This window comes from Cinclus cinclus, chromosome 4 (genome assembly GCF_963662255.1).
Source record: "Cinclus cinclus chromosome 4, bCinCin1.1, whole genome shotgun sequence".
Lineage (NCBI taxonomy): Eukaryota > Metazoa > Chordata > Aves > Passeriformes > Cinclidae > Cinclus > Cinclus cinclus.
This window is the reverse complement of record NC_085049.1, coordinates 22,523,799-22,547,625: the sequence shown is the minus strand read 5'-3', so window position 1 is coordinate 22,547,625 and position 23,827 is coordinate 22,523,799. Positions and strand designations below refer to the sequence as shown.

Sequence of the window (23,827 nt, the reverse complement as noted above, 5' to 3'; positions counted from 1 at the left end):
TTCCCCACAAGAGACATTTATTTGGAATCCTCCTAATTATAGTTCCAGTGAATAAAAGAATGCCTTGGCCTTGCTATTGGATCAACAGGGGTTAACCTGCTCTGTGCTTTTTTATCTTCCAGTGAGCTGTGTAAGGAACAAAATATTATACCTATCAGTTCATTTCCAAACTGGGGGCCTAGTTCTGCAAAAACAAACATCATCTGTAATGACTAAAGAATTAAAATGAGTTTGAGGCTCTCCCTACTCCATGTAGCTCATCTATACTTCATGTGTAAAGGAGGAAATTCCTTGATTCTAATCTTGAAGGGTAAAAACACAGTGTAAAATATTCTTATATAGTGAACACCCAATTTTTCTTGCAGACCATACTTTTACCTAAGTCTCTCAACTTCACTGTATAGTCCACTGGGTTTAAATCAACTCGTGTATTGTAATATTTTAAAGCCTTTCGGTATGAAGAGCATAATGAGGGAAGTGGGGATCAGACTTGGTCCTACTGAGAAATAAAATGTGGTAGTTTCAGGTTTCAGACCAGGTGCTTGAAAAATCATCTCCCTATATGTAAGCTGGATTTTCTTTCTGACAGGCCTTTTCCTAGCAGAAAACCTTGTATGGATTGCTCAGTATTCTTAAATTTTAGTAAGGGGAGAACATGCTCATAGGTTGAGTGGAGGTTCCAGCCCTCTCCAGTCATAGAGAGTTTATCAGGTTGTAGATCTTTGCAAATAAAATTGTATTATTCTTGCAATCAAAACAGCGTAGGAAGAGGAACAGATCTTCACCTCTGGCTGGAGGTTCATCTGTTAGCAAGAAGGCAAATTTCTGCAGTCACCAGGTCACTCAAAGTGTTCAGATCCTAGGCAGAGCTGTTTCTCTGTGCTGAGTGTAACAGTGTTCCTGAACAAAGTGAGGTGGAACAACATGCTGAGCTTGTTATTATTCACCAAATCTCAAAGCTGCCTGCGTGGTTTGGTCTGAGGACAAGAGACACAAAGAGGGGACCACAGAAACAAGTTCTCTGAATGACTAAAAACAACCTGTCCCTTTTGTGTCTCAAAAGCCATCTCCAAATAATTCAGTTAGAGAACAGCTGCAGTAACTCTTACAATCTTCTGTAGCTCATTAAATGTCCGCTTTCTTTCAGCAGCTGCCCAAACAGCACCATGGGCATTGTGTGGAGGAGACCCTGCCTTGGCTCATGCCCCTGGCAGACCTGGCAGCATCCTCAGCCCTCCAGGGATGGTCCCTGCAGTGCTGGTGCACCCCTGGAGCAGAGGGGAGCTCCCTGAGGCTCTGCCACGGGGCCATGGCTCTGCTGGTGGCAGCGGCACGAGTGCTGCTGCTTTTGGGTCTGGCTGGGGAGTCCCAGGGCCTCTGCTCGCCCACTGCCTTCTACAAGAACTGCTGGATCCGGCGCTTCCCAGGCCTCCTGGTGGACCTGCGGGAATCCCAGCGGAGGGGAGCCCGGCTGCTGAAGGGTTATGCAGAAACCTCCCCCCAGCAGTGCAGCAGAACCTGCTGCCTTCTGAGGAATGGTCAGTGCTTGTTGGCAAGATCGTGGCACACATTAAACCCCCCATTTTGGGAAATGTTTATGTAAAGAGGCCTTCACTTGGAGAAGAAATAGAGGGGGTGGAAGGAGGATCTATCACTTTTTTTTTTTTTGAGGCAGGAAAGCAGAGGCACATTTTAACTCTTGCCCTATAGAAAGGAAATTGATAATCTGTATTTTTTTAGGAGACTACACTAGGAACACATTAAAATCTTAGAAATTTTAGATCTCTGTTACAAAGCTTGTAGGCAATTCCAACATTAAGAGAGTAACTCTTCAGTATTCATTCTCATCTACTGTAGAGAACAACCTGTGACAGTGATTCCAATAGCATTCTTTTCGTGGAGTATGGCATCAGACTAGGACATGGCGAGAAGGGGAATGGAGGGGATGCACAGTCTGTCCTTCTCTGAAATACAAGAATATTAATTTCCTTGGATAAAGCACTCATTCTGTGTTTACACCATACAAACCAGGTAACACTAAAGTTATAGCAATAGATAATAGCAGTTATTCAGCTGGCCACCCCTTTTCTCTAGCCTGGTAAATTCAGGCTCAGAGTAAAAATAAACAAAATAATTGTTTGCCCTAAGCCTTGTACTTTCTCTGAATCACACTACAGTGGTAGTCTACAGGAGTGTAGAAGGAGACATGAATTGCATGTCTGTGGTGCCTAAATTTCCAAAACTCTCCAGACTGGAAAGGGGTTTGGATATGATTTTGGAGGATGAAAGTGAGGTAGCAGTTACTAAAAATTCAATATAAATTTTGTTGGTATTTCAAATCATGAGCAAAAATATAACCTTCACAACCTGACAGTGACATAAATAACTTCCAGCAGCAATCCTGGGAAGAATCAAATTCTGTCTTAAATAAAGTGAGGTGAGAAAAATTACATAGATTTCAGCAAGGTTGTTCCTATCTCAACAACAAACTTTTTCTCATATCCCCCCATATGGGACTGGATAATTATAGAGATAATAAATGGTAACTTGAAATTGTACATTGCCAAGTAAAATTTTTTACTACCTCAACTAAAACAGAGACAGTTGAGGGCATTTCAAAGGGCTTTAAATCAGTTATTTAATGAAGTACATAAGTAGAACTCACATGGCTGTTCTAGTCCAGATGTAAAATAAGAATACAAGTTCTCTTTCGACTGTATGCTCAATTAGTTTATATGATAATTGGAGAACCACAGGATCTGGTCTCTCCTCCCACAGTATCTGGGAAAATACAATGAATTTCTGATGTTAAATATCATCATAACATGCTAAATGCAATGGTCATGCTGCTGAAAAACTCAACTCTGTTCTTTATGGGTTCCAGTCTCCTGCAATCTAGCAGTGTTCTACCATGGAGGCATTCACGAGAACAGGAACTGCCTGCACATGTCTTGCCCAGCTTTGGAAAGCTGCATTCTGAAGGCTGGAGTTGATGTCATTTTGTACAACATCACAACAGGTAATAAAGCATTTCATTTATAAAGGCTGAAAACAGAGCAGCTTTAGGAAATGTTAAAATGATACATCAGCTGCTGTGCTAAATTATCTCCTGAAGTAAAGCACAACCCTAAAAAAGATGAAGACTTATTTCCTTTTTCATTAATACACCTACTTCTGAAAATACTTCCCCCTTTCTTCCACTCAGAGAGAAAGGAGCTTGAAGATACACCCTGCTGTTGAGATTCATGCTCTGAGTGCCTCATCAGTACTGTGCTTGGCCAAAATATGCTCCCAGCTCTATGAGACTGAGAGAGGAGCCTGCCACTGCTCCATGTCCCCAGACCCAACCAGTAACAAGGCTGAACATTTATTTTCATTATGCACATGCACCATGAGCACACAGGTAACACAGAGGAACACATAAACACACCAACACAAGGGGCATCAACAGCCTCATCCTGCTTTTTGTGTTAGTGACAATATATAAATATTTAGATATAGATATAGATACAGATACAGATACAGATATACACACAATGCAAAGTCCCCCAGCAGCTGGGCTGAGATGCTCTCAATCTGCCCAGTCTGGACCTCAGGGTGCCCAGTCTGGACCCCAGTCTCAACAGGGATGTTTGAGCCCCAAGGTGCAGCCTCCCTCCAGTTGCTGGTGCAGACTGTCACACACACAGAACTTTCCTGGATTTCCCTACCCTCAATAGCCTAGATCCCACCCTTTCCACACCTTTGCTTCCTTCCCTAAGCATCCCATTGTAAGTCGTGTGCCATCCCAAAATGCACATCCCTTGCATCCCATAAGGTGTCCCATAATCTGAGGCAGTGACAGCTCCCTGCCTTGCCTCTGTCTCCGTGGATCCTTTTTTGTGGGCGTGCAGACAAGCTTTTATCAATAAACTAACATTATCCTAATTTAATAGGAATTGATCCAGATCTTCTCATTTTTGAGAAACTGAAATCCCGAGAGCCAAATGCTCACTCCTCAGCAAGTAAATCTGAGAGACAGGGCAGCACAAAGACCCCTGAGTGGGGAAGATGCCAACAGCACAATGTCACCACGTCAGGTTCTCCTTTGCTCCGAGCTCCAGCTGCTGCCACGAGCCATGGTTTACCAGCAAACACTCACACCCCCTCCTGGAGTCTGACAGTGCAGAGAACTGAAGGTAATGCCTATTCCAGGGCAGAAACTTCCCCAGCAGACATTGCTTTTGCTGAGAGGACAAGCAGCAAGTCGGTCACCGGCTCAGACAAGACTGCACACTCAGCTTTGAGCCCCAAGCCTGCTGAGGTGTTATCCCACATGCCCACCCCTCCTCACCTGAACAGCAGCAAGCAACACCTCAACGAAACCAAAGGCTCCAGTGGGAGAAATTCCACGTCAGATAATGAGGCAGCTGTCTGGGAAACTGCAGCTTTGGGGGTCTGGCTGATTCCTGTTGTCCTCTGCTCCTCTCTCCTCTGCCTGTGCTGTTGCACTGCTGCCCTCACAGCCGGGCGCTGCAGCTACAGGAGGGGTCACTATAAACCTGTAAGGACAAGAACAACGATGTCCAGACAGCTCATAAAATATGCTCCTGTCACAGGTAATCTGTGAAACACCACCCTGGCTCTGGAACAAACAGGATTTAAAAAATGTACCCCATACACCAGTTTACTTCTCTCACAGTGATAACTTAGTTCAGAATATTTTGGTTATGATTTAATTCTCGGCAGATGAAGCACAATTCCCTGTCTCTTTCTTTAGGTAGGAGGCACCCACTCACAGCTCCCAGTGTTTGAGGCATTTGGTTCATAATTTGATGCAGATTAATGCCTAACACTGTAACACTTTTCCTCAGGTTCAGTGCAGCTTCTGTGGGGCACAGAATTATTTAACTGGGTGAGAAGTCCTGCTATAGTTATCTTCGTGTTTGTCTATTTGCTACCAAATGAATAAACACCCCATGTAATGCAGGAACACAGAAGTGACTTATGACATGGTCTTTTTGTTTGTAATGGTCAAAATGATCATGGTTTTCTGCCAAAGAAAGTCTAAACCTAAACTTAGAGAGAAACACTTGTTAAAGAACTAGGTCTGTACTTTTTTATGCCTTTCTTCAAGCTGAATACAGCCATTAAAATTCTGTTTGTGTTCACTTTACAGTCTCGAGTGCTGCCAAGAAGGCAATTCAAACTTCAAGGCCTTGCAGCACAATCCAAATACAATTTCTCTAGAAAATCTGGGAATATACTAAAATTATTATTGCTACATAATTGCATATAGTTTTTTGGATACAGAATTCACATGCAAGTAGCTTCATTTAATTTAGATTAGAAAAATTATCTCTCTTGACCTAAACGTTACCCCATAGGTTCAGCTGGAAAATGTGTTTCAGTTTTCTTAGCTTAGGGTTTTGCCAAGCATTGCTGAGTACTCTGTTATTTTCAATTACAGAGGCATACACAATTTGTGTTAGAATTAGTTGTTTAATACTTGGAGTTTTTATTGGAATACCAACTTATTTTTTGAAGACAGGACAGTGCACAAGCTCTCCTCTCTATTTCAAAAAGTAAGATTTGCAGTTTGAGGCAGCAATATGGTAGAACAATGCCCCTCATGAATATATAATGCTGCAAAGAATGCTATTTTTATTAAATTAATGATTTAATCATGCATCAAGGAAAGGGGAAGATTCTTAAATCCATAATGAATATATTTATGATCTGTTGCTCAACTTTCAGCCACAAAAGCCTAAGGTACTTTTACAACCTCAGCGTGGAAACAAGCTGTGAATGTGGGCCATCACCTTTCTCCTCTGTACCATTAAGATACTACTGTTCTCAGATAAATATTACTGAGTTCAGCTGAAAACTGACAGGCTCTATCATATTGCAGTCCCTTCCTTACCTGAGATTTGCAGTAATTTCATGTCCCCAAGTCTTAAAGTGTCCATTAATTCCAGGTCAGGCTGAGCTGTGCCCTGAGTGCCCCACAGAACATCTGCTGACAGGAAAATCAGTAGCACTTCCAGTTTTTAACTCCTCTGTGCTATCAATGACCTTCCAGAGCATCATGAGTCAAGGAAAAAAAGAAAAGCTCATCTTATGGGGTGGATACAGCTGTAAGATTTTTAATATACTAACTCATAGGTAGTTAAACACTTGCTTTAAAAAAGGAGGGTTTTCACCTCCCTTCACTCTCAGAAAAAGTAACTCCTTGCCTACAGCAAGCCACAGCCATTCCTGGTTCTGTTTATTCATCTCCAGATTAGTGAGCGTAGAGTGCACTTCAGAGCACCCTGATGCTCTGTTGAGTCTTACCCTCAATATCATGTTCTGTAGAAGAATAATATAATTCAGCTGGCACCTCAATTCTCAGCAGAAAAAGATATAGGAGACAAAGTGAAAATTTTGATCTGTGTCACAAGCAAATGCTTCTGGGACTGCAGAAAATGATTAAAGAAATATTATGTTCTGAAGAGATTTCTCGGTCTGTTGACAGAGGAAAAAAAAAACAAAACAAAAACAAGCTGGCATAAAAGGGTTATATGAAGCACAATAGCAGAGCTATTTTATTACAGACTAAGAGAGTCACAAGAAAATAAATAAATAAATAAATTTTGGGTATGAGGAAAAGGAAGAAATGTGTAGCAAGATGATTTATCCAGACAGCACATCCCTTGTTAGGCAACTGTTCCTTTATCCCTTCCTTGTGCTTGTAGCAACACTTTGCCTGAAAACAGGGGAACAAAAATGTTCACTCTTCAGAATGTTTATATGGGTGGTAACAGGAAAGTTCCCACAGATGTGCACAGAGGGATGCACACCTCAGTCATTTACATTGTAATGTACATGACACATTAAAAAGTGACCAGTGTTTATTATTGTGCTGCAGAGGTCCTTTAACCTGTAAGTCTCTTAACCTCTAATCCTTCAGTTTTTAAACTTCAGCACAGGATTCCAGAGAGATGGATGATGGATGATACAGTAAAATAGAGATGTGTAGTTTACTTCTTAAAAATATGTGCTGTATTTTACATCCTTGAGGTTGGGAAGACTCCCACAGGGGTTAAGATTCCAGTGTTCCAGGTATTCTGCACAGTCACAGAGAAATACTGTTACCTTCAAACACAAACAATTTAGAGGGAGAAGCAGAAAAGCAGAGAGGAACATTCAAGAGCTCAAAATAACATCCAAGCTTCCCACTGCACTACACAAGTTCTGTACTGTAACATAGAAGCCATCAGTAAAAATCACAAGTGTGAGCTTGAGTTTTATTCCAACATTGCTCTTGGCCAGTAGGTACCATCTGTATTTGGCAGAGACACTTGGTGCTCAGGAGATAGTCACCTTAAATCCTGCCTGTATTACTTTAAACATTTATAGGATGTACATAGGCTTGAACACTTCAGAGAGAGTTGGGGAAGCCTGTGCATTTTAGGTTTTCCATCAATTAGCCATGAAGCTAATGAAAAAAAATCAGTTTCCCTTGCTGTGCTGTTCTTTCTACCAGACATTATTCATAGTGAGGTCAAATTGTTGTTTCAGCCATGACTTCCAGAGTTCTGCTTAGGTTCATTCTTTGAAAAGTAAAGGAAAACTGAGATGTTCTCTGCTGCAGAGGATTTTCTCAGGTGCTCTCACATGTCCTGAGTACAGAAAGAAAGCTCTGTGGAAAAAAGCAAACTTAGGGGCTTGGGGTTTCTTAAGACATTTCAGGGCCTTGCTCATGTGCACACCACTTGGCTCCCCAGGCTGGCTCCTAGGGCAGCCCTCCTGCAGGCACTGACAAAGCTAATTAAGGGAACAGATTTCTCCTGTGTACATAACTAGAACCAAACTGCCTCTGGAACAGAGCCAGGCACAACTCCAGGCACCACCCGTACCATTCTCTCCAGTCAAACTGTACTTCCTCAGTCGTTTTGGTTTCACAGCTATTCAGAGAAGATTTAGAATTACACAGATGTTCCCATTTCAAATGGGAATTTTAAACATTACCCTCATTGTCCCTGGATAAAGGAGCAACCTGATAACAGCTGAAACCTTCCCCATATTAAGCTTCTGCTAAAACTTTACATTAATACACATCCAAAAGGAAGAACCAAGTCAGTCAGTGCAAAATTTGGATTACAGGACAAACATTTTCAGTCTTACCTTCAGCTCAGGCAAATTCTCATAGGAATTAAAATGCTGCATTAAACTTGGTCTCTCACCATATGAAAACAATCTTGACCTAAGAAGAATCCTTCCTAAACTGACAGTATTTTGGCAGTGGGAGCAAATCCACTTCTTGGCTGTATGTACACACAAGAGCACACAGTGAGAAATCCTAGCAGGGAGTGAGTCCAGCACACAGAACGTTGCAGGAATCAATTCCCCTCAGCTTTCAATGTCCTTATTCTTACACTGCTGCTTCTCAACAAGCTGCTGGCAGGGCCACATGGTCAGCTCTCTTATAGGTATGCAGAATCCTTAACTCCCTCCACCCCTTCTAGAGAATGACTTTCTCTCTAAGTTGAAATCTTACTAAGCCAGGAAGGTAGAATAAAAGCAAGATTTATTTATGTCCTTTCAAGGTTTGGTAGGTTTGTTTTGGTTTTTTTTCTTAATTGTGAGAAGGCAATAAAAGTGTAATTCCAGTGTTTTAAAGATGTTTCTTTCAATTATAATTACCAAATATATGATAAAACATCCATATAATTTTTTCTCTGTGGAGAGACATGTAGCATCATAGGATGCTACAAACTTTTTTCTTTCCTCAAAAAGCCTGGGTACATTCAAGAGAGAAGTCAGCAGGCCTGAGGGTAACAAGGCTCAGTCCATCCCTATTTAGTCACAAACCCACCTCACCAACTCTCATCATTCTTCCTGTCCCCGGTACTCTGGGATTTTTCTCAGTAACTGCTGGTTCACCTTCCCATTACCATCCCATTTTTTACCTTATTTGACTCTTTTTTTTAAAGAGAGTACTCTTTACTCTTACTACTTATTTTACTTATTTTATCTCATTTTAGAGACAGGTGCTTTTATACAGGATATTTGTTTGCCCTCACAATAACAACTGAGAACCTTAACTGTCCCAAGTGCTTCAACACCTCTCCAAGTCAGACTACTTAGACAACATTATCCTCATTTTACACATAAGGAAAAAATCTGAATGGCATTTGAAAAGCATTTAGAGCTCTTTTCGGACTTTTAATTAAAGGAACTGGAAGCCTAACTAATGACATTAGTTTTGACATTGTTTCCCTATATTAGATGCCAAAAGAAGTGTGAGAAATCAGAATGTGATGAAGCAGAAGGCTGAACCAGGATCTCCCATGCTAACAAAACACAGAACAAAACATTCCAGTTATAGTATGAATCCAAATATACTTTATTCAAAGGACAAGATTCATGGACAGGACTTAACTCAGGGTCAAGTTTCATTTTTTGGTTCAGGTTCTGAATATTTATCCATCCATATCATTAAGAAATACTAACACAGTAGCTGAATGTATTTGTAATGATCAGGTGCACCTGCAGACTCTGCTCTCATGCTTGTATATTCAGCAGTTTCTTCACAGATTCTTTGTACTGAGACATGTTACTTTCTGTTTCACCTTCATTTTTAAGCGCAATGACCGAGTTTCTGTAATTCTTAACCACTTCAGATGCCAGCAGCTCCTCCTTAGTGACATTGCTGACATTCTCTGAGGCTTTTATTCGAAGCAATGTGTCCAAGGCATTTTTCTGAGAACGACTGTTTTCCCAGATATACTCTTCCATGTCTTCCTCAGACTTCTCGCTCTCCCACTTCTCAGTTTTCTGAAAGAAAATACACAACCTTAAAAACTATACAAGACTGAAACAAAGCAACAACAATTTGAAGAAACTGATCTCTCATAGTGATTCCCTTTAAAAACTGCATTAATGGCGGAAGGTATTCCCTCCCCTAGAGCCCAAGGCCTGTAACTCAAGCCTCTATGAGCAGGATGAGCTCTGTTTTCCCACTCATCAGCTTCTTCATTTATCTAGCAAATCAATACAACTGGGTGAGTCAGAGTGGGAGGAAATGCTCATGGACTATACATAATGAATAACTAAAAACCTTGCATAAGTAGAAACTTTAAAGAGCCCTCAACACTGCAGTTCAGGAAGCAGTCACCCAGCAATTATGGCCCCAGCACAGGGCTCTGGTCCAGCTACACTGGCTGGTGGAGAGAAAGTGAGAAAGCGCCTAACAAGTAACCCATGATGTCACTCATGAAGTAAAGCACCACCATTTCTTCTTCCTGCAAAATAAATTGCTCAATAGAATCTCTATCCACAGGGTGCTGATCTTTACCTAAACAGTGCTTCAAAATTAGACAAATCACAAGTTGGGCACTGACAGAAGACATCATCCCAGTGCCTGTAAAATACAGTTGTTCTGAATCAATTCTGTCTCTCAACATTTCTCCAGCAGAACATCTCTCTCCTTGAAATAATCTTTATGGAATATTTCAAATGTTGTAACCTGCTACGTTTGATTATAGTTTGATAAATACAGATTCTTCAGTGATATATTTGCATTTTTATATCTTGCAGGCTGTATGTTTGAGTATTTATAATTATTTAGTACTTTTTTGATTAACCAGTATGTCACATCTTTATATAACCTCACCTATGTAAGAATTCACAATCTGAAGTATTTTGGCTTTAGTTTTGCTATTCGTATTTTTCTTACAACTGTTATAAAATCATGTCGAATTAAAACTTGCATTTCTCTGGAAATTCAGAGAAACCTAATAGTAAAGCCTTTACATCACAGAAATTTTGTCTTTTTAAAAATCACTTGCCAAAAAGGGCTCTCCAGTAAGCTTTTAGCTGTGCTATGCAGAACCAAAAAAAACCTCTTGCAAGTCAGGGGAGCAGGAGTTTTTTGTTGTTGTTTGGGGTATTTTTTGTTATTTTCTTTTCTGGGAAGAAGGCAAGGTGGGGTGTATGTGTTGGTACTGTTTTCAGTTTGTTTATTTAAAGGCTATTCTTTCCACTAAACATCAAGGCTGCTGCAGTCAAACTACAGTATTCAATAAACTCTAATTAAGCCCCAAGATTGTTTTTCACCCTTCAACTCTTGTGTGCTTGGACTCCTCTATCTGAATTTAAAACACTTTCCCAACTGCTGTGTCCTGCACCTGGTAAATGGCATCTCTTGTCTTTTGAGTCTGAGTCCAAATGTTTAGTCAGAAGCAGCAATTCACACTGCTCAAAGGTTCATATGACTGACATTAAACCCTGGACACAATTAACCACGGGAATAAAAGGACCTCATTCAATTTCTAGAGGGGAAAAACAGCAACAAAAGGATACCCTGTAGCTCTGCACTGCTGAAACATTAATGGAACAAGTGGGCACAGTGAAGTGCTCCTTGTCTGCTTGACAAACCTTACAAGCCAGAGTGGAGATTCAGAGTTTTGAATTAACAGCATCATTCTGTTTTACACATCCTTGGGTTATCTGCAGAGTGGTTATCCAAGACATTTTTTCCCCTGAACTCCAACAAAATTTTCAAGCCAAAGCCTCTCTCACAGGGATAGGGTTTCTCAGGAGTAAGGGATAATGGGTATCACTCCTGGTCACTCCCTGGACCAAACTCATGTCTGAAGTTCAAACAAAAGATCCCTGTGAGGCTTTTAAACACCTCTAAGTCATAGCAGATACAACAAGGACTAATGACAGCATTATTTATCTCTTCAGGAAAATCCTTCTCTGCGCACAGCAACACAAAGGATTTTGGAGATGTAAGCCAATAAACAAACTAAGATTTCCCTACTTCTTGTGAGCAATACAAAGCAAGATTTTACAGCAACTGTTGAGTATTTCTTGGAATCCTTCCTAGCAGAGAGATGTTGTCAACAAAGATTTTAAAACTAAATCTGAGTGCATGGTGGGAGGTGAGGGTGAAGGCAGGAAGGGATTTGACAGTAGGGGGAGATTTTCCAAATACATTACTTCTTGCAAACTAACTGTATCCATTGAAACTTAGATATCTTTTCAACAGAATTTACTGCAAGAGAGAACTGACTGTGGAATTACACAGGCAGTTGGAAACATACTCTAGGTAGACAAGACCATGAACTCTGAACAGTGGAAATACAACACATGTTGCAATCTCAGTGTAAAGTGTTATGAATAAAATTAATAAGGACAATTAAATAATGTTCAAAAATTAGTTCTTTATCACTCAAATTTTACTAGTTGAATTATTTTAATCCCCTGCAGATTTCACATGTTAGTGAACACTCTCTTAAAAATGAGAATAAAACTGTGAGAAGTGGAATCCAAGTATGATATTGTGTAAGGTTTTCCTAGAATTCTCACTTTGCCAACCAGGTAAAAAATAAGAATTCACTAAAAATGGTTTCCTCATTCTTTCACACGTAAGACAGAATCTCAGTATTATCCAGCTTGGCTAAAGATGAACTCAGCTGATACTTTCAACTTTTTCCTCTTAAAAAACTTACGTAAGAATCAAAAAAACCCAAACCAAAACACCAGAAAACAATTTTCCACATAAAGTCAAAGATCTAAACCTATGACTAAAGAGGCATAAAACTTCCTAATGCAAATATAAAGAATATTTTTTTCAAAGCCGTAAACATAATAAGGATTTGCTTCTAAGCAAATCGTTTATGCTATAGTTTAAGCCAGTATTTTGGGAGATTTACAAGCCTTTACAGTGCTTAATCTGAATTCTGAAAAAGTATGAATGCCAACATAGACTTTGGACAGTGAAATTGCTTTTCACATGTGAGCTATTAACAAAAAGCTTCACTTTATATGGTACCTTAAAGTACAGAAGAAAGGAAATAACTTGGGATCTCTTAAGCAGGCATTTCACCATCCATGTGCTTGGGGCTTTTTCTGCCTGTTCAACTTGCACAATTTTGCTGCTGCAGTGATACAGACGCTTAAAATTGTCAGTTCCCTGATCTTCCTTTTGGGAAAAACATTTTAATTCAAATTTCTCTAGTGGCATACAGAAATCTTGAGGGCAGTTAAAGACATGACTCATGTTAGTTAATTTTCTTGTCAATGCTTTGAACATTATGTTCAAATATGTTATAAATTAAAGTTAAATATTTAATGCTGTTTAGCAAAGACCAGGTATTTTAAAAGGATCATTTCTGAGGGGAAGGAAAGTTCCATAAATGCCAAGTTAAATTTAAAACTCTGTATAGCCTGGTATATAGTCACCTGGATCTTTGTATTGCATTGAAATAAAAGATGCTCTGTGTAGCACAATCTCAGATTTTTGATAATAAATTACAGCCATGCTAACATTTTCCAAATTACTGAGAACCTGCAATCCTAAGAAGAGTTGCCAGAACAATTATGTGCTTATCTCTTTGCATATAACAGACCTTTGATCTGTACTATTTAATTAACAACTTAGAAATATCGACAGAAATTTGTAGAAAGGCAAAATCTATTTGCATCATATGTGACTGGATACAGAAATTGTAGTTACTTGGTGATGTGGAATAAGTCAAAATCCATTCTTCTGAATAAGCAGAATTGTATTTTCTAGGACACAGCAATGGCATAGGATGGGTAGGACCTCTAGAGGGTCAGGGAAAATCAAGAGAAACTATGGGGACTAAAAATTCCAGTGAGGTACAAATGTGTAGCACAAAAGGAAAACAAGCAGAGAAACAAAAACAGAAGTCTGCCCCAAAGACTAATACTGCATAAGAGATGCTCTCATAATTAATGATACTCTCAAGTTTAGTCTCTGGCTCTGTAACTAACTCTGGGAAGTTGCCATCAGCCTCTTTCAAAGCTAAGAACAACATCCAATTTCTCTAGGCTGGAATGGCTGCATTTTCTGGAAAATCCAGGTTTCTGAAAGGGTCATTTGTAAGGTATTTATCTACCTCAGTTTGTTTACTGAAGGCTGACCAGATAAGATTTTGATCTCATCAAGAGAGATCAGTGATATTAAAAATCCAAGTCTGTTCAGTATTTTAATGTCTATGCCCCACAAGACTTCATTTCACTCCAACAGACTGAACGGCTGCAAAAACTGTATTTAGGCATCAAAAAGGAGCCCTATTCCTCCAACAACAAGAAACATGGACCTTAAACACAAAGTATTGAAAAAAGCCTACTACAGTCAGGAATACTACAAAGACAATTCCTAATTAAGCCTTTTTCTGCAATGCTCATCCCTTTTGGTTCTAAGAGGTACAAAAAAAAGGTGTAATCTTCTACTAGAATACATATTTACTGTCAGGAAACCTCCTTCCTTTGATTTTAAATGTTGGAATTCAGAGAAAATGTATGAAATTTAACATCTATTATAAAGCCACTTTAGCTTTATAGCTGATCAGCTGATTCTGGTGAGCACACAATGGAATCCATGGCTCAAAACAAAGGATATATTCCAACATTAGAGACCAGTCTCACTTCAGCCTCAGTCTGCAGTCCTTAAACGACATATAATGACACACTGAGAGAGAAGCCTGTTCTAGCTAGGGAGGGCACAATTACACCACCTTTCATTGTTCTAAGATCCCCAAGTCTGGAGCTTTCCCCTGAACATCTTCAGTGATACTAAAAGGTGCCCAGGGTGCTTCAGCAAGACTTGATTGCCTCCTCCACCTCTCACTTCAAGTCTACAACCTCCATGTCATAACATCCTGAGTGTTCCTAACATGAACTTTGGAATCCTAAATAGACAGAGACCTGTGTAGGTTTCAACAGTGGACTCATGTCCTTTCACATATTTTAGGCTGAATTACAAGGTGAACTCCCACTATGAAAATGCAAAATTCTGTTGTTACCAAGTATTATTGGCACAACCTGAAGTGGTAAAAATTATGTTTATTTTGAATGGCTTAAAATGACTGTAGTTGAAAAAAAATGAAGATGAAGCCTAAAGAAAAGCTGTATTTTAGATTTGAGTATTGTCACCAGTGGTCATGTAAAAATACCCATTTTCAGCATGCAGACACAGACACTGCATCCCACCAGTGCCTTGCCACTGAAAGCTCTAAAAAGAAAGGCAAAAATAGTTCCCCTGAAATTCAATCAAGTTGTACAGCTGTGGGGTTGATGGATAAATTTTAGTTAAGCCTCCACTGCCACACTGCCCATTCTTTATTTTTTTCCTTCCCTCACCTTTCTGTTTCTTACAGTAAGTAGTGGAGAATAGAAGATCCAGGACAACTTTTCAGTAATCTTTCAAGAGCCCAGCTTTGCAAGGCTGAATCAAGATCCTTAATTCTCCCTCATCTTGTGTATGTTGAAACACCACATGGAATTGGAGCAATAAAAATTTAATTACTCTCAATGTTTTTCCTTACTGGAAAATTGACTCCCAGATGGCGCTTGCTTCTCATTCCTGCTTTCAGCTCCTAACAGAAGTGGACTTTCCAGTGATAAGATATTAATCCAAGCTGTGTGAAGAAATCCATCCATGATCCTTTCAACCACTCGAGGGCAGCAAACTCTACCTCTTTAAAAACCACTTGTACCATAAAAATAGATCCAGGTTTCAAGTGATGCTACAGCATTCAAGCAGTACCATTATTTAAAGGCAGCAAAATACAACTGGTTAAGTTGCTGATTAATAATCTATCCAATATATCTCACTCTTTCACTGATAAATTCAATCCAGGCACAATCCTGGGGAATAATTTGAAAGGAATCACAGGAAAAGTCCAAAGAAAAGAAATTCAATTCTTATTAACTGGGGCAAGACAGCCATCTAATTCATATATTCTAAAAGCTAATAAAACACAAATATTCTATTAGTAATCAGACAACCAGGAAGTAAAACATCTCCAAGTATTTTAGAGTGAGAAAATAAATGAACATTCTTAGGTTTTGAAGATTTTTAAGACTGTTTTGAAATAACTGAACTTATGGGTCTGATATTGCATTTGTAACTGTATTAAAAGGATGATGCATTGCTGGCAACTAATTACATTTGAAATTCCATTTCCTGATGTATATCTGCATATAACCTTTCCTCCTATACATGCTTCCAATTGACAAAATCCAGTAATCCAGATATTAACGTAAATCATAGGAGTCCTGCCACATTTAAAGAGATCATGTGCAAAGTTTTAGGCTTGAGGGCAGAAGTTAAATGAATCTAGCTTTCCTTCACTCAGCAAGAAAAGAATACTGCCCTCATCCTTTGATTCAGTTCCATCAGCCACATGCATTAACAGTGTGGCACTACTCTGCTGGGAAAGTCATAAAATCCTACAATTAGTTCTGCCAACAGGACTAATGTTACTGCTTAAATAGAAGGCCAGGCTCTGTCCATTCCCCTCCAGTATTAAAATTCATGTAAATGAAAATAAACCACACACTGTTTGCTCATGGTTTGCAAAATAGATCCAAACTATCTTTCAGCAAGTTATTTAAAGGCATTATCCCTGATCAGGGAGAAAAAACCATGCCACAAAACAAAACATGCCACACAAAATAAAAACCCATGTCTCAGGAAACCATTAATTCTTCATGGAAATCAAAGACAATTACAACTGATTGACAAACTCATCAAATATTAACATGGAGAATGAAAGGTAATAAAAGTGCAACAGACTTGTGCATATTCAATACACACTGAACACTCCCATATCAATATTGCATAGCCCTGTCTGCCAGCACTAATTAAAGCTGGAGCCCAGCACAGCTGTGGTGCTTGTCTGAAGTTATTAAAGTGAGCACTGTCTAGCTCTCTTGTCATTGCTTAATACTGGAAATTACTCTGTCATTAATTTAAGATTTGTAATGCAATGTGATGCTGTTGGGGAGAAAAATACCCATGTGTCCTTGGAATCTGCAGCAAATGTTATCTTTCACCACCAATTTAATTTGATGCACCCTACAAGTACAAAATTATCCTTCAAGGCAACCGCCACTGAAAGTGAAATATAGCTCGTCTTCCTTAGGATGTTCTTAACATCAGCACTGCAGTGATCAAAATCAGGAACAATACATAACAATGCTAAATACAGACATTTCCTCCTCTAGAACAACTGAAAACAGTAAGTATGAGTCATAGCAGTGGATAAGGTACAACTTCTGTAAGAGTGACATATGGAGGTGATGAAGGCTTTGTCTGTCTCAAACAATGTGATAGTGACATGGGACATTTGAACAAAGTTCAGTCATCCAAAACATTACTATGGATTTCCAACAACAACAATTTCAGTTCAGAATGCTCACTTGTTTTCTGTAAAAAATGCCTATAAAATTGTTGAAAGGCACCAACACGACCACAAAAATACAGGAGATAAGTGTGAAGCACTCCCTGTGAAAGGAATAGCTGTAGTCAGAAGGTGGGAAGGCTGCCCCTTTTCTGAGCAAGAGGGAGCTCAGAAAAGCAGTCAGCTTGAGACAAGGTATGTGAGAGAGCATTTAAGAAGCAGAACACTTCCAATTGACAGCCATGGTTTACTGCAGCCCAGGAAAAGCCCAAGAAAGGATGTATTCTAATTAACAGACAGGAATGTGGAATCTTGCAAAATGTTCTCTTGGTTGAAGAAAAGCGAGTTGAAAGAGAATAGAATTGTAAGGTCATTTACTTTAAAATATGAGAGAGCATGTTTAGAGAGTCCATGCACAACTGCTTACCCAGGATTCGTGGTAGAGAACTGTGAGCAGGTGCATGCTATAATCATAGTTCTGTCTTCTTAGGGGACACCTGGAAAGGCAGAAACACTTTTCTGAACCAAAGGTTAAAACCTACCATCAAATTTTCTACTGTGTAATGCAGGGAATCTTAAGAAATGACTGGTTGATTCCTGTGCATTTCTCAATTACACACAACCAAGAATAATATCATGGAGGCATGAGTAGTAAGAACAGAAGATGGGGCAGCTGCAAGTCAGCAGGAAAACATACAATATCCAAGAACTTACAAATCTTCTGCAGACATTAGAAACTTCTTTGCCCCCTGTGGCAAAGTAGAATCCAACCTACATTAAGTCTGAACTCTTTTAAAACCTGTTTTTAACAGTTAATAACAGGAGTAGTGTTAATTAAGTCCTATTTTACCCTTAAAATATAATAATTCACCTAGACAACAACTGGTATTATTAGAAGACAACCCAGCCCTTTCTCTGCTGTGGGCATTGCTACAGTATTTTTGATTCCTTCTGACAGCTCACCTATCTGTTGTAATTGTGAGCACATCTGTCTCCTGACAGTACCGCTCTCCCACGAGCTTAATAAACTTCTTCTTTGCATGGTCATCCAAATTCAGGTTAGAAAGTTTAACCTTCAAGAAAAGGAGAAAACAACTTTAATTCCTTGGAAAATCCAAACCCTGAACTCTGGAAGTACTTGAGACAGGCACATCTTCTCTTAAGGAGAACTATTTGGGATACATTTGCAGCATTTCTTCAGGTTATATCATGTTGAAAATCTTAACACAAGGCAAGAATAATTTGAGAATTCAAACAATATATACCTGTATAATAAACATCCCCCCAGTGCCTCGTAAGTCCCAAGGCCAGTCAATATGAATGGACAAATTTGATCAGAAACAGACATACTCATTCGTGTAAGATTTTGAATTCACTCCATTTTCCTAATTTCTTTTCAGCAGATCACATTTGCATGTTTGGAAAACAAAGCCAAATATTTAGACGTTTGAAACGAAGTCTGTTTACCAAAACTACTACTTACTCTTAAGGTCACCACTCTTGCTTTGGGATTCCGAATAGAAGTCCCTGAAGAAACATAATCTACTGTTTCAATTTCAACGGGAAAATGCTGTTCACATTTCTCATCACTGTCCAGAGCACTTGGCCATTCAGTGCAGAAATCTGTACAATAAAGAGATAACACTCCAAATAATTAATACCTGTCTGGTATATTTGGCTGGGTTTTTTCTTTCAAGTGTATTGCAATATATGTTTTTAAAAGTACTAGTCCTAGAAACCACACTCATGGCTCCAGTATTGCCATGTCTCTCTTTGCCTTCCCCAAAACAGGATACAGTACTGCAGATGCAGCCTCACAACTGCCAAATAGGATCATAAAATGGTTTGGGTTGGAAGTGACCCTCCTGGTATGGGGATTTTTTTTACTAGATCCAGCTGTTCAAAGCCCTTCCAAACCTGAGCTTGAAGACTTCCAGGATGGGGTATCCATAGCTTCTCTGGGCAAGTTCTTCCAGTGTCTCACCACCCTCATCACAAAAAAGGCTTCCTTGGCCTGAGCTCCTCCTTAGCTTCCCCTTACAGGCTTGCTGGGTAGAAGGATGCTTCTGGTCTCCAGTAGATCCTGTACCTCCCCAGCACACCCTGCTCGCACAGAGGGTTTCATACTGATAGCTTTTTGGTCATTAAATGCAGCCCATAAATGGTTACTGATTCAAGTCTGGTTCTATCACAGAGTTCTCTGAGAACTGATTTGCATTCACCACTCCCCTTCTGTAAAGCAATGAAATATCAACTCATCAGCTCAAGCTGATGGTCTCGTGGAAAAGTAACATTTCAGTCTTACTGCTGTGCTGACAACCTCCTGAGACTTATCTGATACCAGCTGGATAACTCCTGGCAGCAGCAAGAAAGCAGATAGTACCAGCCACAGCCAGCTGAATAACCAGCTCCACAAGTGTACAATGTCTCATCTCCATTACACACAGTTACATCTTGCTTTGTCTGAAAACTTCGAGAGATGGTTAAAAAAACCAAAACCAACCAACTAAACAAACAAACAAAAATTTAAAAAATCTCAACCCACCCTGCCCTCACCTTTAAGAGCTGCACAGTGCTTCTTAATTGCAGGAGGAGTAAGATGCAAAAAATTGGGAATCTGAAACAGACACATGAAGAGATACCAAAAAAACTGATTTTTGTCTGATCAGAAGTAAATGACCATTACTGAAATCTGATTACACATTATACTTCCCACATTTGCTAAGGCACTATAACATGCTTAACGAAATATTCATATAAGCAGACTCTTCTCAAGTCTGATTTAGGGAAAGACTTAACTTTGTGGCAGAAGTCACAGGCATGATCGTCCTAAAAAGTCTCCTGATACCATTGTTCATTAACTTAGTTAATTAACTTTATATTTGTTACCTCTTAGACATACAAGAGGATTATGTGACTTAATAACAGAAAGCAGTCTCCAAAACATTCCAATCAAAGCAATGCAGCCTTAGTGAACAGTGACTTTAGAAGTGAGCCCACAGCCATGGCATGTGTCTTACCTTGATAAGTTCTAGGTTGCCTTCTTTTGGTGGAGGCACTCCTCTCTTCACTGGGTAACCCATTCGGATTGGGAGAGGCACTGAGGCAGGTTTGAAGGCAGCTGCTGTTGGGTACACACTGCTCCAGTCCTGATCCACAGCCATCCTCTCTGTCCTGGGAGGCACAGCCTAACCAAGGGAAAGGGGGACAGGTGGGAGATATACAGGATATAAGACAAGGCAGGATTAACACACTGAGCAGTGATTTCAGGGATCAATTCCTACAGCTGGACATTTCAAGGCTCTTTTAAAGCAAAAGTTAGTGCTGACTTGTAGGGGAATCTTTTGCAGAGAGCCTCTCACATCTTAGCTGCCAGGCCTTTCCCAATCTTCCACTGCATTTGATGGCAGAGATGCTCAGGAAGAAGAACTTGCCATCTTCCTGCCTTGGGATACATCAGGAGGGGGAATCAAACCAGTACAGAACTGGAAACTCTATTTCCTAAACGGCCTGAACATGTGGCGGGGACAAGACAATGAGTTTTAAAATTCTGGAATTCTGTACGTGTGGAACAGTAATAATGCTGAAATTAATAATGCTGAAATTTCTTTCTATAGAAATTCCAGTGTAGGGACAATGTATCAGTATGTGGCAGAAATAGCTTACACCCTCCAAAAACTGATCATCATTTCAATCAGATGCTCTCAGAAAAAGAAAAACTTTATGCCAGAAAGCAACCACCACAAATCCTGTAAACTCAGGCGGAAAATAACATTGACATGTCTGGGTTATTGGAAATGCAACTTTAAATTACTTTTCAGACCTGCAGTACATGGTGTCAATGCAAGTTAACCATCAGCTTAGTGCTGTATTTTTGATTTTTGAAAACATAGACTGAAAATGTTACAGAAGGCAGGTGCTGGCCTGGAACAGTCCCAGGAGATTGTTTCACCAGGATTTGGCTGCAGAAGGGGCTCCTGGGCAAACTGATACAACATGCAGCTTAGAAAACTTTCCCAAACACCTAAGCTAACTGAAAATTTCAGTACTTACTGATCTTACAAACTGTGCTGTCCTGCCTCTTCTCCTTATTGAACCTGAAAGAAGGAAAAACAAAAGAGATTAACAAAAACATTTTAAAAATAAATTATTCTATAGTTTTGGGAGCAAAAATTGTAGCATAATTCTGTATGTTTTTTTTGTCTTTGTGACAATATCCGTAATACTCCACAATCTTTACGTGGAAGAAGGGGAAGATCAGATACTCAAAACTGCAGATTACTAATTAATTTTGTAAAAAATGAGATAAAAAATAACTTGAAGGACAAGAATGAAGAACACTTTCACCTTCATTCCTATGCTCCCTTTCTCCTTTCCCACATGGCAGTCACAAATCACTCTCCACCAGCAGCACAAGATGGATAAACTTAAGAGTTCTTGTTTCCAAAAGGAAAGAGCCATGGCTCCATCCTTTCCTTCTGACAGCACAGCTTCACACCCTCTTCTGTGCCATCCCACTCTCCAGCAAAACTCACCCCTGCAGGAACAGTTTGGACATTGGATTGTTTCTCTTCTTGAACTGGGGATGGGGAACACTTTGATCCCGCTCACTGGACAGTCCCAGAGAAGGTGGAACAGGAAGTGAAAGAGTTTAATCCATTTCAGGTTTGGGCTTTTCCTGGCTCTACTTCATAGCTCACTGATTTCACCTGAAGCAGTGGTGAGGGACCCCTAGGGATGCATGAAGTCACCAAATACCACTGAATTTTCAAACTAAACACTGATCTTTGCATGCTTGTCTGTCTTCATTTCCTCCTCAAACTCTAAAACACTTCCAAACCCACTGTCCAACAACCAACACCAGAATAATGCGGCCTTAGATATACAAAAGTGAACCTGATGACATTTATTTTCAAATGTCGGGTTTGAGTTCAGAGGTTTCATCGATTGTACATATTTAGCAAAAAGCAATGACTGAGATTTAGGAAGGGATGTTTGGGTTCTATGTTATCTCATTTGCATGTCTTACAACCTTACCTCATAGAAGTTTGTGGATTTCACATGTTATTTGTTTTCCTTATCTGAGAATTTTACGGACCGTTTTCTCCTCATCCTCTTCTTGCTGTTAAAAATCTTAAACCGAACACTACATCCGTTCAGGACTGTCTCCAACAGATAATATTCAGCATTCCTTTATCCCTCCACCTATCTTTTTCGCTTTCCCATACAGCCACACGCCACAGCAACCTTACTATTTCTGTTACAAACATCTCTAATTTCAGGTCAGGACATCTTTAGCTATTGCAGAGTCACCGGACATCACCCAGAGGCGCTTTCAGCGAACTGGCGTGCTCCAGAAGCCCATCGGGAAAAGGCTGGGAAAACCCTGGCCACCGCTCCCATTAGCAGAGGCCAGGCACGACACCAAAGGCTTCCCAGAAGTACACACGGCGATGAAATTCTCCTGGGGAACAGCCCAGCACAGGCACCGCTCCGCTGCAGCCCTAGCTGCCGTGCGTCCCGCCATGCCGGCGGTGCAGCCCGACCGCCCCGGGCACCCCGCGCTCACCTTCCGGAGCCTGCGGCCCTTTCCTGCCGCTCACCGCGGGCGCCGAAGAAAAAGCGGCTCGTCCCCAACCCGGCGGGGCGGCCCGGGACAGCACGGCCTGGGAAAGGAGAGCTCCGCAGCTCAGCCCGACCCGGCAGCACCTCCCGGCCCGCTCCGCCATCCCGGCCCCGCCGCGCTCCTCCCGCGGCCCCGCCCGGCCCGACGGCGGCCGGCACGGGCCCGGCCCCGCAGGAGCGAACGCGGCAGCGCCGCCCGCGCCGAGCGCAGCCGGGCCCGCTCTGCCCAGGGAGGAGCCGCGGGCATCTCGGGCTCTGTTCTGAGCGCTGCTGTGGAGCTCCGAACTGGGAATATCCCGGGTTGGAAACGCGTCCTGGCCCTGCACAGACACCCCAACAATCCCACCCTGTGCATCCCTGGGAGCGTTGTCCAAACACTCCTGGAGCTCTGGCAGCCTCGGGGCTGTGACCATTCCCTGGGGAGCCTGGGCAGTGCCCAACACCCTCTGGGGGAAGAACTTTTCCCTGATAACCAACCTAATCCTCCGCTGACACAGCTTCAGGCCATTGCCCAAGTCCTGTCCCTGCTCACGCAGAGCAGAGATCAGAGCTGCTCCTCTGCTTCCCCCCATCATGGCCATGAGGGGCCCCCTCAGTCTCCTCCAAATCACGGTTTTTTCCTCTCACAAGTAAAAATACAGCTTCTTCTCTTGGTCTCCTCCAATTTATTTTTGGGGGAATTTACTTTTTCTCCCCAGAACCGAAGGGAAGGAGGACTGGTGAAAACAGCCAAGCAGTACAGTTCAGAGCAGGAGGTCTAGTCAGCAACTAATGAAGAAAAATTTAGATCAGTGTAGCTGTAAATTGAAACAGAATAGCCAGCAAAATTTGCTAGGATAACTCCTCCAAAAACTGTGTACTTCTTAAAACTAGTAATCAAAACCTTCTGCTAAAAGTTTGATGGCATTAACCTCTCCTTAATGCTGTTCAACCAGAGCCTCCTGTCCCTCACATTCACCTCTTCCCCCAACGTCTTTAAGCCCCTTTTCTTGTTGCAGAACAGATTGAATTGTGCT

The 23,827-nt window shown here is 40.8% G+C and overlaps 2 protein-coding genes across 2 annotated transcripts; one reads left to right on the top strand and one right to left on the bottom strand.

The window, feature by feature from the left end:
* The first annotated feature begins 1,309 nt into the window (after positions 1–1,309).
* MANSC4 (MANSC domain containing 4) lies at positions 1,310–4,609 on the top strand. Its single transcript, XM_062490901.1, has 3 exons — positions 1,310–1,538; positions 2,885–3,019; positions 3,936–4,609. The coding sequence occupies exons 1-3, from the start codon at positions 1,310–1,312 to the stop codon at positions 4,607–4,609; spliced, it is 1,038 nt and encodes a 345-aa protein (XP_062346885.1).
* A 4,790-nt stretch (positions 4,610–9,399) lies between these two features.
* Positions 9,400–22,915, bottom strand: MRPS35 (mitochondrial ribosomal protein S35). The gene is made up of 8 exons (XM_062490900.1): positions 22,756–22,915; positions 21,240–21,283; positions 20,207–20,374; positions 19,743–19,803; positions 18,670–18,809; positions 18,150–18,259; positions 17,614–17,683; positions 9,400–9,801 (listed from the first exon to the last, which is right to left on the bottom strand). Exons 1-8 carry the CDS (start codon positions 22,913–22,915, stop codon positions 9,529–9,531), a joined length of 1,026 nt encoding a protein of 341 aa, XP_062346884.1. The 3' UTR covers positions 9,400–9,528.
* Between the last annotated feature and the right edge of the window lie 912 nt (positions 22,916–23,827).